Here is a 16,464-nt window from a genome sequence, read left to right on the forward strand (position 1 = left end):
GCGGCTGATTCATGAGACTAAGCTTGTGCACTAAGCTTGTGCATGCATGGCTTAGCGATTTCATTATGTGGTTTCACACATCCGTCCTCTAACCACTAACCACTTATCAATGCAAACAGTGCACAAGTATAACTCATGTATCGTGGTGCTCTAAGTGGCTGATAAGTGTTTGTAGTAAGTTGTGAAACCACACAGTTGCAAGGCTTAGCTATTATGTGGTTTTACACATCCGTCCTCTAACCACTAACCACTTATCAATGCAAACATGCAGCCACTTGACTGCTGCACAACACAAGTAGCTCAAGCAGTGTAATTTACCAGACGATGATATATCGGCTGGTCCACGAGAATACACTCTGCTCTCTCTGTAAATTTACCTCTGATCAAGCTTTCTATATATACAGGTAAGATAAATTGCTTGAATACCATTTTAATTGGGCTTAGATATCCAGCTGGATTGCCTATTTAATATTGCTATTCCCACAGTAACGAAGACAATGGCTGTAAATCCACAAGCTTTCGAGCAGTTCACTCTGAGACAAATTCGCATCACTGAGAATGAGTTGGGACATGGTTCTTACGCTGTTGTCATGGAGCTAGAGTATCGAGGACTGAAATGTGCCGGCAAGAAGCTTTACCGAGTTCTCTACGAGACTGGAATCGGGCATGCAGCACGAAGGTATCTGGAGGAGTGTCACCTGCTCAGTCAAACTAGGCACCCCAACATTGTTCAGTTTCTGGGAGTCTGTTTTGAGGAAGGCTCTCAGTTCCCCATCCTAGTCATGGAATTCCTCCCCACCAACTTGACCAGCTGTCTCGAGCGCTACGGTATTCTCCCCGATGAGATCAACTTCTCCATCCTCCATGATGTCTCACTGGGCCTGGTCCACCTCCATGGCCAAACACCAGTCATTGTGCACAGAGACCTCTCAGCCAACAATGTCCTCTTGTCCACCAATATGACGGCCAAGATATCCGATCTGGGAGTTGCTCGAATATTGAACCTCACCCCCCTTCAAGTGAGTCGAATGACGGAGACCCCTGGTACCCCAGCGTACATGCCCCCCGAAGTGATGGTTGCCAACCCCCACTACGACACCAGTGTGGATGTGTTCTCCTTTGGAATCATGATGATTCACACCTTCACAGCAGAGTGGCCACTACCAAGTATCGGCCAGACACGAATCGATCCTGTTAATCCTGACAGACTGATACCAGTGACAGAAGCTGAACGACGTGAAGAGTTTCTTCGGAAGATTCCACCAGACCACCCTCTGATGGACCTCATCATGCGCTGTCTCAGCAACAACCCTCAGCGAAGGCCTAGAGCAGCGGAGATAGTGGGTCGGATGGTTGGTGTGGTACTTGAACACCCTCCCTCCTTTGAGAACAGAGTGGAGATGCTCCAGCGAGTGAGTGCTCTACTGACAGAGAATAGGGAGCTTGAGGAGGAGTTTGTGAGGAAGGACTCGGCAATCCAGGAGAAAGCAGGAGAGAATGAGGCACTGGCGGAGGAAAAAAGACGACAAGAGGAAGAAAGTGAAAACACTGTCGAGCGTATGCAGTTGGTGCACTCTGTTGAAGCCGAACAACATCAAGCTATCATTGAAAATCTTAAAGGCCAGTTGATTTTCAATCAGGACATGATGGCTAAACTAGAAACTCAATATATACAACTCACTGAAGAGGTGGAGCAACAAATTGCTCACAAAGATTTGATGCTTGCCTCTAAGGATTCTTACCTTCAGAAGAAGGAAGCCACCATTCAGAGTTTAAACGACCAGCTCACCAAAACCAGAGACTACCTGACCAGCAAACCACAGGTGAGCTCATCAACACTGTACCACTAAGTGCACACATCTAAAATATCCTTTTTCTTATTTTATCGCCACCCTAATTAATAGAAGTGCCAAGTCTGTTCCAATTGATTTTTTTTGCATTGTCTCGGTATGAAAATTGCCCTGTACATTATAGTGGCTTGTGTTCGGGGAAGGGCTATGTGTATTAACAATGGTGTACTCGTTATGTTCTTACGGTATACCATAGAATAAAGAATTGGAAGGAAGTGGTGCACGTGACCATTTAATACACAGAGGCCTCGAAAACTATCCGCTTTTCGTCATATTTTTGCCGGGTAATTCGCTCGTAATAAGAAAGCTGTGTTTCCCCGAGACATCATCCCTTCAGCAATTACGCCTTATTCTGTGAGCCACGTGTGGTACTAGCTAATGACTAACAACACCCAGTAAAAGGAAACATACACAGTAGAGTTATAAGCTTCAAAGTGATATTTTAGGGTCTTTGATTGCTAAACGTGTATATATATAAGCATCTTGGTAAAATAGGTATAGATCTTTAAATAGAAGTGAGCTGCACAGAATAAGCACATCTATTTATTCTCCACAGTGTGTAGAAATATAGGCATCAGCTTGGCTACCTCGCAAACCACGCCACTTACAGATGCTTGGCTAAAGACAGCCTCTATTGAACCGCGGGGAAGAGCGGATGTTCATTCAAGGGTACTTTCGTTTCCAATCCCTCTATCCTTTATCTCTGGGTATAATTATTATACTAAGCACCTCTAATATAATCTATCTATATAAGCGTCAAATTAGTTCGTATTTGTATCCAAATATATATTTTTTACCGCTATAAAAAATAACTTTGTATCAGAACTCTGTCATCTGGCAATGCCGTATTCTCCAGTCCCTACAGGTTCAGTTATCCTACAGTCAGTGCTCTGAGGCTCCAGTAGAGATGTATGGTGGACTAGCGGTAACCATCAATGGCAAGGTCTACTATGGTGGAGGAAACTGTGATGACGATGATGGCATATACTGTGTCCACTGTTACGATCCGCCACAAGATGTCTGGTTAACTCTGCCTAGACTTCCTGTACACTATGTTGGTCTAGGGGAGGTCAAAGGTGAACTGGTAGCAGTTGGCGGTGTGGATTCATCCCGCTCTATATCCAATGTAGTACATGTGTTTGACAAAGGAAGAAACTGGAAACGGACGATCCCACCCATGCCCACAGCGAGGTATTCAGCAGCATTTGTTAGTCTCCCAACACATCTGGTCGTAGCAGGAGGTCTGTTAGACTCTGGTGACTACACTGATAATGTTGAGATCTACAACATCAGCACCTCCCAGTGGAGTGAGACAGACAGACTACAGTATGCTTGTTTTGGCCCAAGAGGAATTGTCTACAACAACACAGTGTACCTAATGGGGGGACGTGTTGGCAAGAATCTAAACAAGGTGTGTGCTGCTCAAGTCGACAAGCTCATCTCAGCAGACCGACAGGATAATGGGAGTGCCAACAAAGCCGACTCTGTCTGGAATACACTATCCAACACACCGTCTTACCAGCCCTCCCCTGTAACGATATCCGACACCCTCTTTGCTGTTATTGGAAAGGATAGTGAAAATAAAACCACTCAAAAGATCTACGCCTACTCATCCTCGATGGACTCCTGGCTCTACATTGGTGATCTACCATCTCCTATAGCATACGCTGCCACTGTGTCACTGTCTCCAACAGAGTGCCTTGTAATCGGAGGACTGAACAATGAATGTGAAAGACAATCAACTGTGCATAAAATTAAAAGTGCAACAACCATTTCTTGAGTGTTTTGGTTTGTATAGCTCAAATGTTTATGATAATTGTTGAAATAATCATAATCATGTTGCATAGATACTTGCATGGTACACGATAGAGGTTACCATGCATGCAGTGCATCATACAACGTAGTCGGGCGCCGCCGCCCTCTACCGTTGCCCGGAAGGAGGTCGGGAATCAAGCCTATCCACAGTTTTGTTCTGTTGTGTTGGAATTCCAACAATTCCACCAGCTCCAATCAGATTGCAGTATCTCAAGGGGATTGATCACACCCACTCAACTGTACCACGTGTGAATTTTACACACGTTGGATTGACTGAGAGGCGAGGCCAACACCCACTTTAATAAATTATATTCATCGCTATTGGTTAGCACCCACATAGAATGAATGATATTTCATGATACTATTGCGTAACAGGCCAGAACAAAACTGTTGATGAACTTGATTCCCGACCTCCTTCAAGGAGGGCGGTGACGCTCGACTACATACAACGTACCATGCAGCCCTTCCCCCTTAATTATCATTGGACAACAAACACAAAACGTCAATTATACAAAAGTAAAAGTGAAAATAAACTTGATCATCGTTGTCAGTTGTAAGTTGTGAAATCATGATTCAAAGTTCTTCCTCATTTCTAGAGCAACTTTCGTCTTCTCGTCCTTTGTCGCAAGACACAACTTCCAGTTGATCTGATTGGGCAGATTCAGAACGAGAGGATCAGCCAACACCTCCCTGCAGCCGATATTGCAACCAATAAAAGCATTCAACATGTCATTAATCGGTTTTTAATTACCTTCCAAATTGGAGAGAGAAACGCCCGTACGTATTGTTCCAGGAACTAGAACAGTTTGTGTGTTCACTCGATAGGTATGATGACAGATTTGTGGAAGAGACATTTGCTGAGTATGCAATAGAAAGGTTAGAGGTGTGCATTGTCGGTGTGACGAGACTCACGGATATGTTCTTACCTACTCACTTGAGAGTGCTGTTTACCTCATGAGCTCACAGTAGTAGAAACATACTATAACCTATATTCAGTGATCTGGTTGTTTGTCTGCGTGAGTTGGTGAGGAAATGGTCTTGTGAACATATTTCCCCCATCATCAAATTCTGCCAGGATTTATGAAACACCAGTGTACGCAATCTGTGTGTGTGTGTGTGTGTGTGTGTGTGTGTGTGTGTGTGTGTGTGTGTGTGTGTGTGGTGGGAGTGTGCGTGTGTGTGTGTGTGTGTGTGTGTGTGGGGTGGGGTGTGTGTGTGTGTGGGGGAGCGGTGTGTGTAGCAAAACTAACTAGCAATGTGTTACCTCTGAGAGTGGTGTTTCCCTGGGCACAGTCTCAAGCCACACCCCCATACTCCACCCATAATCTATGAAGGCTTGTCTCAGAGCATCAGATGGAATCTTGGTCACTGGAATAACCTACAGTGACCACCATTACCATCACACACTAACCATACACAACTATCAGTCAACACATCTACCATACACACACTAACATGTACCGTATTTATACAATGTTTCCACATAATTATGTAAGTTTGCGAATGCTAATGGCTTCACATATACAATTTCAAATACCTATAATATTGTATGACATTATGATCTTTGCTAGATGGTCTCTTTCTAAATCGTTTAAATTGATTTCACAGAATTCAAGTTATGGCAGCTGAGTGAAAGACTCCTGAATCATTAATAAAACAGAGAAATCGCATTACAACTTCCCCTCAAAACATTGTAGCCTAATCTCAACACACCAACCATACAGTATCAATCACATCACATGATAATACGGCCTTGACGGTACTGACCTGTAGTTGAAGATGTTGTGATTTGTAGTTTCTCTCGAAGATGACACACAACTGATCTTTGCTGTTGAAGTACTTCCTCAGAGCACTCTTAAACTTTCCAAGCTCCTCCAAAACCTCCTACAGTAATAGAGCACGGGTCATACAGTGTACATGCATGATATATGGTATAGTGATCTCTGCTTACACAGTGGGCATACCAACAGTGGCTGTACTAAAGAGGTGGTCTGCTAACACAGGTCCAAACACATGCTATGGAGACTTTGGGGCCCATTAACCTGGCTGTATTATAGAGGGTGGTCTGCTTACAGGCTGACCACTACAGACTGCTAAATAGTACACACAGAGCATGGAAACATACTCTCCACAATACAAACAATGACTATACACACACAGCAGTGGTACACACAGCACATGAACTCACTGGTGGTGCGTCAGTGGAGGCTGCATAGTGACCGATGGGTAGGACCAGCACATGCTCTGGTACAATCCCACCCTTGGATAAAGCCAGGTACGTCTATATAGGGTATACAATACAAACTGTTAGTGGTCTGCTATTTGTGAGCTACATTGTATTTTGTATGTGCAGTATTAGCAAGTACAACACACTCTATCTCACATGATCTCCGATGGAGACCACGAGATGTTTCTCCACCTCCTTGCCCCCCAGACAGAACCAGCACGGCCCCCTGGGCTGGGGAGGGGGTCGTCTCTTTGCAGGAGGTCCTCCGTCCTGTTGTCTCTTCTGTTTGCGATGAGCTGAATCAAGAGCTCTCTGATCAAAGAAGAAGTTAGGCCCAGCCTCCTCTTGAGACTCCCTCTGCACAGTGTGTGGGAGTAGGTACACAATAAACTTTGACCTCTGCAAACATAGTGGATTAAAACTACAACACAAATGGTGATATCTAGAGATAGGACTCTCAGAGTGCTACATAACGCAAGTCTTTGTTTGGAAAATTGGACAATCAATACACATGTATATTGTCCCTTCAACGATGGCTAGACATTATGGGATAATAGTTTTTTTTTACCAAAGATTTGACTAGTTCAGTGTAGGGACAGTTGGTGGCAGTGGGTGGTTGCTGAGTCAGTTCTTTCTCGTCCATGGAGCTCATGGGTGTGACAGAGAATGCATACAGGTACTGCAGGTATGAAGATGATGTCATCATTAATAACATGTAATACTAATGGGACTAGAATGATTTCAACTCACTCTTTTCTTCTTGTCTGGATTTCCCACTTGAGCCAAAGTTAAGAATCGTGTCACATGATGTGGCTTGCCTTGAAGGATTTTATGATTCCTGCATGAAATGAAGCACAATACAGTTAGCATCAAAAGTTGTGGAGGTATTACTGTGTAGGGATTTAAAGATGAGGATATGTAACATGTACGTATAATTATAATTAAGCGTTAAATGAAGTATCTTTGAACGGTCAAAACTTAACCGTTGGTCAAATCACATTGAAAAATTTAACATACCATCTGAACAGACTTCAAAAAATTAGATAACAGAACTCTGTTAAAGGAGCAAACTCAAGTACTCTAATATTACAGGAATGGACGTACTGTACCTGTACGGTATTCTCTCATAGAAGGTTTGGTGTAGAGCTGCAAAAATGGTAGCGTGGCTTGAGACACATGGCCAGTTTACTCAGAGGCTTTGCCCCCGCTGCACTCAGGTCCAGTCCGTCCTGCATGAGCATAAGGTATTATTAAGGTATTGGTCCATCCTACAATAACTGGGAGCTAGGTCTCATAGGAGTCACTGTGAACTTGTCCACTGCCCCGGGCCAATCAGAGGTGAGGAGAATGTCCACTCCACGGTAGCCCTCTCCACTGCACTGACCCTCCAGCCAGGACACATCAGAGTCAGTGAAATATGGTCGCTAGAGGGAGAAACAAAAACTAGTTCAACAACTTCTCCAGGTGATTGGGAAGAGAACTGACCAATTGATTATCTCCCTTGTTTTGATGCAGATAGGTCCTCCCCTGGTAGCTCCCACTGAGATAGGCCACCCTCAGACCACTGGATGCACTGTACACTCCACGCTGACCTGTAATGGAGTGTGACTCATGTGTGTACTGATAGAGTGGTTAACAACATGCATACACTGTACCTAGACATGTGACATTGGGGCAAAGCTCTCCTCCATCACGTGACAAGTCTCCATAGAACTAGCCATGCTCAGTCCAACACGAGCCAAGGATGAACGTTGGTAGAGGCACTGTGCATGGGGGTGTAATAAATGTCAGAGAAAGGTGATTTAATATCGTTTAATTACCTGTTTCCACCCCCTCCCGATACTTGCTCCACTCCTTCTGGCAGTCAGAGCTAAAGAAAGATCCAACACACAACAGCAGCTACATAAAGGGACAATAAATGCACTGGCACTGCAGTGAGTGTGTGCATCCATTGTATGTAGCTACCTCAAAGTCTTTGTTCTTGGAGAGGATGCTCTGGACTCTGCTAAACAGTTGCTTGAAGTGACCCTCCACATCTCCACACACCAGACTGAGTGAGGGGGAGAAGGAGATCTAGGTGAGTACACTTGCACTAGACCTAGCTAGCTCCTTACATTTTCATCCTTGACTTGCATGGTGGTACCGCGGGTAAGTTCTATTCACAAACCTTGTACTCTGCCTTGTACTAGAGGTCTACAAGCCATACCCTTTTGCTTGCAACAAAGAAGAGGGCGGATCTGTTGACCTTTTCATTTTCGTTCTTCACCTCTAGATCTATCAAGCTTTCTATACAGTACAGGTACGTAAGATCAACTGAATAATAATTATAATACCATAATTGCATGTGCTCCTGTAAGCCTGAACCTCACTGTCTGTATTTACTGAGGCTCAGGCTTACAGAAAAACAAAAGCCTTACAGACTGTAAGGCTTTTGTTTTTCTATTTATACTTTGCAAATGAATATAAGTATTATGTCTACACATAATATTATACCTAAGACCTCGATTTAAAGCGACACTTTTTAATAACTAGTGTTCAAGCTGGCGCTTTATGGAACGCCGTTTGTGACAAAATTCAGGCAGAATCTGATAGGCGTGTGCATCCAATATAAAATCGATTTTTGAAGATCGATTTTTAATAATCGATTTCTTACATTTGATTTTCGATTTACACGTGAACGATCTTTGACAATCGATCTGAAATTGGATTTTTGATAATCGATTATTGAAATTCGATTTTTGAAAATCGATTAGATACTAGCCTCGAATCCAGGCCGATTAAAATGGATTCAAGGCTACAGTTAGGCCGCCCTTGAAACTCAAAACATGCACAAACTCCTTCTCCGCGGCCTGGAATCAAAACTTGGCTTGGTTAGCTATCTCACATGATAGACTATAACGCAAAAGCGAAACATTATTGTTTTTTGGAACCATTAAAAAGGAGGGCCATAGCTAAGTCACAGTTAATTTTAGAACTGTTCAGTTGGTGCTATCTTATTTAGTTCCTTCGTGCACCCATTTTTGTATGCTTTCTCGCCAGCACTGTTTTATTTGGCCATCTTGTGTGTGCTTAGAGAAAGAGCTGAGAAAGAGTTTGGTGATTCCAGATAGAATAGAAGTCATGAATAGTGGCTTCTTCAATGCAAAATTTCTCTAAGGATAGTCTCACGTGATACAGCTTTAGACAGGGCCCCCCAGCCCACCTTCAGAGCAGTTCTAAAATCGATTATCAAAAATCAAATTTCAATAATCGATTATCAAAAATCGATTATCGAATTTCAAAAATCGATTGTCAGATCGATCGTCAAACATCGTTCACGTGTAAATCGAAAATCAACTGTAAAAAATCGATTATTAAAAATCGATCTTCAAAAATCGATTTTATATTGGATGCACACGCCTATCACATTCTGCCTGAATTTTGTCACAAACGGCGTTCCATAGGCGCTGTGCTAATGCCTCTCGCCATGATTTGCTTTCGCTCAAAAGTATAGAAGAGGAAGTATAGAAGATCTAGAGGAAGTATAGAAGAGGAAGTATAGAAGAGGAAAAGTGTATAAAATAATCTGTCTAAAACTGACTTGCAGAAGAAAGCAGTCAAAAGGTTGGTTTGTGGCTTTAATACCTGGACCTCAACAAAGAGAAGAAAATTGATTCAGATTCTGCCAGGATCTGGGGTTCAAAATGGATTCTCTTACACGTGGTATTGAGCGCGCATGCGCATTAGATCTACATCCAGGAATAGGGGTGTGTCTGCAAGTTCAATAATGGCTACTTAAATAGCTAGCTTCTTTAGCAGCTCTTTCTAACTCTTGTAGCTAACAAAAAGCTAGCGCTTAAGTGCAAGGCTAACTTATAAGTTGAATAGAAAGTTTGTGCGAACTGATGATGCTATGAAGGATTCTGAAGAGACTGCAACAGCCTTCAATATGCAATGTGAGTCAAACTAGCCGAGAAAGAAGCTTTAGTTTGCTAATCCACGAATCAAAATCCAAGAGAACGTGGCTAGAAGCCTATAGAAGCTGTTAGTTTTCGTTGCATTGCAACCGTTGAGCAGTTATAGCTGGAATACACACACAGACAGACAGACAGACCAAAGATGTAGGAGGGACAGACACACATATCCCTCATGCGGCTACGCCTCGAGGCATAATTACAAAGCCAGAGGTTGCTTCTTTTGGAGATTGAAAAATTATATTGGAGTCAGTGTTGCATATTTAGATGGTCCCATCTAATTGGAGGTAACTTTACAGAGTCTAATTGCCTCAATTTCAGGCAACTTAAAAACACTGATTTTCCAGTAGGCTACAATCGAGGCTAGGGAGTGGCTACATTTACCTCTATAGAGCGCAAGTAATTGTCAACGCAGCTGTCGCTATTTTTAGAGGTCCTGGGTGTCGCATATTTGGAGGGTCGCCTTAAATCGAAGTCTTACGGTAGCCAAAAGGAACTTGGCTTCCAGTGGCATAGCCAGGGGGTGGCAAAGGGGGCAAATGCCCCCCCTTTTTCTGGATCTCTACTACTCTGCTCAAGTTATTGTATCTGATTATCTTGCTGAGCACTCCCTTTCTTCGGAATCTTGCTGCAGTTAGCTAGCTAGTAGGCAAGCAAAACGATTTAGTCTCTAAAACTGTGAGCTATTCTGGTCTAAATCTATAGACAGTTCTTGTTCTTTGCTAAACTAGCTTCAATAAAACATCAGGCCACACCCAACTAATAGAGAAGTCAATCATGATGTCATAATTAAGAGGCGTGGCTTCCAGTCAAAATTTCGGCATTGCGCGGCTGATAAGTTTGCCCCCTCTTCCAAAAAATCCTGGCTACGCTCCTGGCTTCTATAGCTGGATTACCTATTTAATATTGCATGCTTTTCTATTCACACAGTAACGAAGACAATGGCTGTAGATCCACAAGCTTTCGAGCAGTTCACTCTGAGACAAGTTCGCATCACTGAGAATGAGTTTGGACGAGGTTCCTACGCTGTTGTCATGGAGCTAGAGTATCGAGGACTGAAATGTGCCGGCAAGAAGCTTCACCGAGTTCTCTACGAGACTGGAATCGGGCATGCAGCACGAAGGTATCTGGAGGAGTGTCGCCTGCTCAGTCAAACTAGGCACCCCAACATTGTCCAGTTTCTGGGAGTCTGTTTTGAGGAAGGCTCTCAGTTCCCCATCCTAGTCATGGAGTTCCTCCCCACCAACTTGACCAGCTGTCTCGAGCGCTACGGTATTCTCCCCGATGAGATCAACTTCTCCATCCTCCATGACGTCTCACTGGGCCTGGTCTACCTCCATGGCCAAACACCAGTCATTGTGCACAGAGACCTCTCAGCCAACAATGTCCTCTTGTCCACCAACATGACGGCCAAGATATCCGATCTAGGGGTTGCTCGAATATTGAACCTGACCCCGAGTCGAATGACGGAGACCCCTGGCACCCAAGCGTACATGCCCCCCGAAGCGATGATTGCCAACCCCCACTATGACACCAGTGTGGATGTGTTCTCCTTTGGGGTCATGATGATTCACACCTTCACAGCACAGTGGCCAAAACTAAATATCGGCCCCAACAGAATCGATCCTACCAATCCCAATGGTCTGATACCAGTGACGGAAGCTGAACGACGCGAAGAGTTTCTTCAAAAAATTCCCCCAGAACACCCTCTGATGGACCTCATCATGCGCTGTCTCAGCAACAACCCTCAGCAAAGGCCTAGAGCAGCGGAGATAGTGGGTCGGATGGTGGGTGTGGCACTTGAACACCCTCCCTCCTTTGAGAACAGAGTGGAGATGCTCCAGCGAGTGAGTGCCCTACTGACAGAGAAGAGGGAGCTTGAGGAGGAGGTTGTGAGGAAGGACTCGGCAATCCAGGAGAAAGTAGGAGAGAACGAGGCACTGGCGGAGGAGAAAAGACGACAAGAAGAAGAAAGTGAAAACACTGTCGAGCGTATGCAGTTGGTGCACTCTGTGGAAACTGATCAGTTTAAATTGGAAAACGAAGATCTTAAAGGTCAACTCGAAGCTAAAGAGACTATTGTTAACACGAAAGATGAATTTATTATTTCAAGAAATGCTAGGATAGTGGAATTAGAAACTCGATGTAAGCAACTCACTGAAGAGGTGGAGCAACAAATTGCCAACGTCAACTACACTCAAAACGAGCTTGTATCTAAAGCTACGAAAATAGCTCAACTGGAAACAAATCTGGAACAGGAGCAAGCTTGTTTAGCTGACAAAAACTCTATTATTGCTCACAAAAATTTGACTATTGCTGACAATCAAAACGAACTGGTATCAAATGCTCTGAAAATTACTCAACTGGAAACAAATGTCACCAATCTCACTGCACAAGTGGAACAAGAGCAAGCTTTTTTAGCTGACATTATTGCTCACAGAGAATCGATGCTTGCCTCCAAGGACACTTCCCTTCAGAAGAATAAAACCACCATTCAGAGTTTAAACAACCGACTCACCAAAACTAGAGACTACCTGACCAGCAAACCACAGGTGAGCTCATCAACACTGTACCACTAAGTGCAGTGGCAATGGAAGACCTGGAGCCCCCCCCCATATTATAAGTAGAGATGACTTATCAAAGCTGTACTATGTAGGTAGCCTTACTCAAAAAACTACAGCTCCCCCCCCCCCCCATTGAGAAATTGCTTCCTACGCCACTGCATCTAAACATGACTATCATATCTCTTATTGTATCACCACTCTAATAGAAGTAACTAACTGTTTAATGTTCCAATCGATCGCCAAGTACATATAGAATGGAAGTTGTTGTACATACTAACGTTCCACCAAGGTGTTTTGAAAATCATTTTTGCGATGCCTCGGCAATAAGAATCAATTGGCTACCGTATAATTTGTGAATATATTATGTTGCAGTATGATAATCACCATTATATAAATAACCCGAATAATTTGTGTCCCACAGGATCGATTAATTTGCTGCTATGGTAATATATTCCAAATGTCCTTAATTACTATAGCTACGCAATCATAAAATGAATGTCTTCCAACGAAGCATTATTTTGCAAATCCACGAATTAAAATCCAAGAAAACATGACTAGAAGCCTGTATAATAGAAACTCTTACTTGCACTTGATTCATCCTTGAGCAGTTATAGCAGTCTACACACACAGACACACAAACACACTACCGTATATACCTCGCTTGCGCATGCGCACCGAGGCATAATCACATGCAACACACAAGTTATTGACTCTCTGTATTCTCCAGTACCTACAGGTTCAGTTGTCCTGCAGTCAGTGCTCTGAGGCTCCAGTTAAGATGTTTGGTGGACTAGCGGTAACCATCAATGGCAAGGTCTATTATGGTGGAGGAGTCTGTGATGACGATGATGACGAGTACTGTGTCCACTGTTACGATTCGCTACAAGACGTCTGGTCAACTCTGCCCAGACTTCCTGTATGCTATTTTGATCTAGGAGAGGTAAACGGTCAACTGGTAGTAGTTGGTGGTAAGGATTCATCCGGCTCTAGATCCAATGTGGTACATGTGTTTAACAAAGGAAGGAACTGGAAACAGACGATCCCACCCATGCCCACAGCGAGGATTTCACCAGCAGTCGTTAGTCTCCCAACACATCTTGTCGTAGCAGGAGGTGTGGTCTCTGGTGACTACACTGATAATGTTGAGATCTACAACATCAGCACCTCCCAGTGGAGCGAGACAGACAGACTACCGTATGCTTGTTGTGACCAAAGAGGAATTGTCTACAACAACACAGTGTACCTAATGGGGGGGGGATCTGACGGTAAGCATCTAAACAAGGTGTTAGCTGCTCAAGTTGACAAGCTCATCTCAGCAGAGCGACAGGATGATGGGAGTGCCAACAAAGCCGACTCGGTCTGGAATACAATATCCAACACACCGTCTTATTACCCCTCCCCTGTAACGATATCCGACACCCTCTTTACTATTGGTGGAAAAGATAGTGGTGAAGCCACTCAAAGGATCTACGCCTACTCAACCTCGATGGACTCCTGGCTCTATGTTGATGATCTACCATCTCCTATAGCATACGCTGCCACTGTGTCACTGTCTCCAACACAGTGCCTTATGATTGGGGGACGTAACAATGAAGGACAAAAACAATCTACCGTCTATAAAATTAGTAACGCAGGCGCAGCAACTATTTTGGCTTAAGATTAATGTTCAAGGATAAAAATTGTCTTAAAAGATTGATGAAATGTTTACATTGCATGAACAGAAGCACGTTAATTGTGACAATCGGCTTCATGCAGTAGTCTCATGAATCCTCCGCCACGTACAGAGAGTCCGGCTGATCATGAGACTAGGGCTTCAGCAGATTGCAAAGTCATTATACCCATTTTGATCTACATTACCCATTGAACTACATAATTATATATACTTGCATGCTGACAGATTATCAGTCTAATCACACAACCATTTTTTCACATAAATATTGCTTGTATCATAATTATTATCATAATGACAATACAATACATATTTAAATCATAGATACTATAAAATACTGTAATTTATAGTATCTATGGTTAAATCGGAAATAGTAATCTACAGAAGTGAAGGTGAAAGCGAGACTGGATAAAATTAATCAATGGGAAGTCAAATTTCTTCCTCATTTCTAGAGCAGCTTTTGTCTCCTCGTCCTTTGTTGCCAGACACGACTTCCAGTTGATCCGATTGGGCAAATTCAGAACGAGAGGAGCAGCCAACACCTCCCTGCAGCCGATATTGCAACCAATAAAAGCATTCAACATGTCATTAATTGGTTTTTAATTACCTTCCAAATTGGAGAGAGAAACGTCCGTACGTATTGTTCCAGGAACTAGAACAGTTTGTGTGTTCACTCGATAGGTATGATGACAGATTTGTGGAAGAGACATTTGCTGAGTATGCAATAGAAAGGTTAGAGGTGTGCATTGTCGGTGTGACGAGACTCACGGATATGTTCTTACCTACTCACTTGAGAGTGCTGTTTACCTCATGAGCTCAAAGTAGTAGAAACATACTATAACCTATATTCAGTGATCTGGTTGTTTGTCTGCGTAAGTTGGTGAGAAAATGGTCTTGTGAACACATTTTTCCCATCATCAAACTCTGCCAGGAAGTATGGGACACCAGTGTATGCAAGCTGTGTGTGTGTATGTATGTGTGTGGGAGGGGGGAGGGAGTGTGTGTAGCAGATTCTGGCAAAGAGAAGTATCGATCACTAAAAGGCTTAGCCTCGATTCCAAGCAGCATTAAAATACGGCCTGGTACCTATTGCATGGGTGATAGTGCGTGCGCATGCGCTTCAAAATTACAATATGGGTAGTCGTACTACGAACGTAAAATCTTAGTAATTAAATTATACCGTTTACTAAGAATAATAACGTTTCTTTATCTCCATGACTGAGTTCTGTGAAGCTGTGGCTTATGTATTGGTCTAGAAGCCTTGAACACTAATTTAAAGACAGAAGAGGCTCTCATCTACTATATCTAGGATGGTCCTATAGCCGGGTTGTCTTCACACGTAGCAGTTAAGAGGCACCATACACTTCCCATAGCCTGTACAGATCCAAGCTAAGACATCCTGACTATCCTGACCATACAACCGTCATAAAGGTAGATGAGAGCCTCTTCTGACTTTAGACTAGTGTGAAAGCCTTCTGAAACAACGCAATACTAAGCTGATGTACATAGATAGAAAATAGATGAGAGAAAAAAAGGAGGATTCCCCAGATTCTGGTGAATAAACTAACGCATGCGCACTATCACCATGCAATAGGTACCAGGCCGTATTTTAATCGGCCTGGAATCGAGGCTGTAAAAGGCTTAGAGAATGGTACGTAGAACATGGTACAGCTATGATGTGTGTGTGTTACGTACCTCTGAGGGTGGTGTTTCCCTGGGCACAGTCTCAAGCCACACCCCCATACTCCACCCATAATCTATGAAGGCTTGTCTCAGAGCATCAGATGGAATCTTGGTCACTGGAATAACCTACAGTGACCACCATTACCATCACACACTAACCATACACAACTATCAGTCAACACATCTACCATACACACACTAACATGTACCGTATTTATACAATGTTTCCACATAATTATGTAAGTTTGCGAATGCTAATGGCTTCACAAATACGATTTCAAAGACCTATATTGTATGACACCACAATCTTTGCTACATGGCCTCTTCTAAAATCCTAAAACCGTTGAAATTAAAGTCAAGTTATGGCAGCTGAAAGAGTCCCTGAACCATTGAATGATTATAAAGTGATTTGTTTCCCCTCAAAACCTTGTAGCCTAATCTCAACACACCAACCATACAGTATCAATCACATCACATGATAATACGGCCTTGACGGTACTGACCTGTAGTTGAAGATGTTGTGATTTGTAGTTTCTCTCGAAGATGACACACGACTGATCTTTGCTGTTGAAGTACTTCCTCAGAGCACTCTTAAACTTTCCAAGCTCCTCCAAAACCTCCTACAGTAATAGAGCACAGGTAATACAGTGTACATGCATGATATATGGTATAGTGATCTCTGCTTACAGAGTGGGCAGACCAA

The 16,464-nt window shown here is 43.2% G+C and overlaps 3 protein-coding genes and 1 long non-coding RNA gene across 5 annotated transcripts; 2 read left to right on the top strand and 2 right to left on the bottom strand.

The window, feature by feature from the left end:
• The first annotated feature begins 264 nt into the window (after positions 1-264).
• Positions 265-3,678, top strand: LOC135334287 (probable serine/threonine-protein kinase drkD). The gene is made up of 3 exons (XM_064529417.1): positions 265-404; positions 487-1,823; positions 2,707-3,678. The coding sequence occupies exons 2-3, from the start codon at positions 498-500 to the stop codon at positions 3,628-3,630; spliced, it is 2,250 nt and encodes a 749-aa protein (XP_064385487.1). The 5' UTR covers positions 265-404; positions 487-497; the 3' UTR covers positions 3,631-3,678.
• A 473-nt stretch (positions 3,679-4,151) lies between these two features.
• On the bottom strand, positions 4,152-6,595 carry LOC135333092 (CWF19-like protein 1). Its single transcript, XM_064528020.1, has 7 exons — positions 6,461-6,595; positions 6,049-6,357; positions 5,854-5,946; positions 5,433-5,549; positions 4,930-5,043; positions 4,417-4,767; positions 4,152-4,355 (listed from the first exon to the last, which is right to left on the bottom strand). The coding sequence occupies exons 1-6, from the start codon at positions 6,593-6,595 to the stop codon at positions 4,744-4,746; spliced, it is 792 nt and encodes a 263-aa protein (XP_064384090.1). The 3' UTR covers positions 4,152-4,355; positions 4,417-4,743.
• A 78-nt stretch (positions 6,596-6,673) lies between these two features.
• Positions 6,674-8,018, bottom strand: LOC135334291 (uncharacterized). The gene is made up of 4 exons (XR_010394236.1): positions 7,548-8,018; positions 7,378-7,484; positions 7,002-7,316; positions 6,674-6,730 (listed from the first exon to the last, which is right to left on the bottom strand). It is a non-coding gene; the product is annotated as an uncharacterized LOC135334291 (long non-coding RNA).
• Positions 8,019-8,113: 95 nt separating this feature from the next.
• LOC135334288 (serine/threonine-protein kinase dst1-like) lies at positions 8,114-14,304 on the top strand. Of its 2 annotated transcripts, none has more exons than XM_064529419.1 (3): positions 8,114-8,191; positions 10,776-12,397; positions 13,137-14,304. In XM_064529419.1, exons 2-3 carry the CDS (start codon positions 10,787-10,789, stop codon positions 14,064-14,066), a joined length of 2,541 nt encoding a protein of 846 aa, XP_064385489.1. In that variant the 5' UTR covers positions 8,114-8,191; positions 10,776-10,786; the 3' UTR covers positions 14,067-14,304. The 2 variants fall into 2 exon arrangements, with proteins under 2 accessions (XP_064385489.1, XP_064385488.1); XM_064529418.1 differs by lacking the exon at positions 8,114-8,191 and adding an exon at positions 9,519-9,827.
• The last annotated feature ends 2,160 nt before the right edge of the window (positions 14,305-16,464 follow it).

The sequence above is a fragment of the Halichondria panicea genome, chromosome 3, assembly GCF_963675165.1.
Source record: "Halichondria panicea chromosome 3, odHalPani1.1, whole genome shotgun sequence".
NCBI lineage: Eukaryota > Metazoa > Porifera > Demospongiae > Suberitida > Halichondriidae > Halichondria > Halichondria panicea.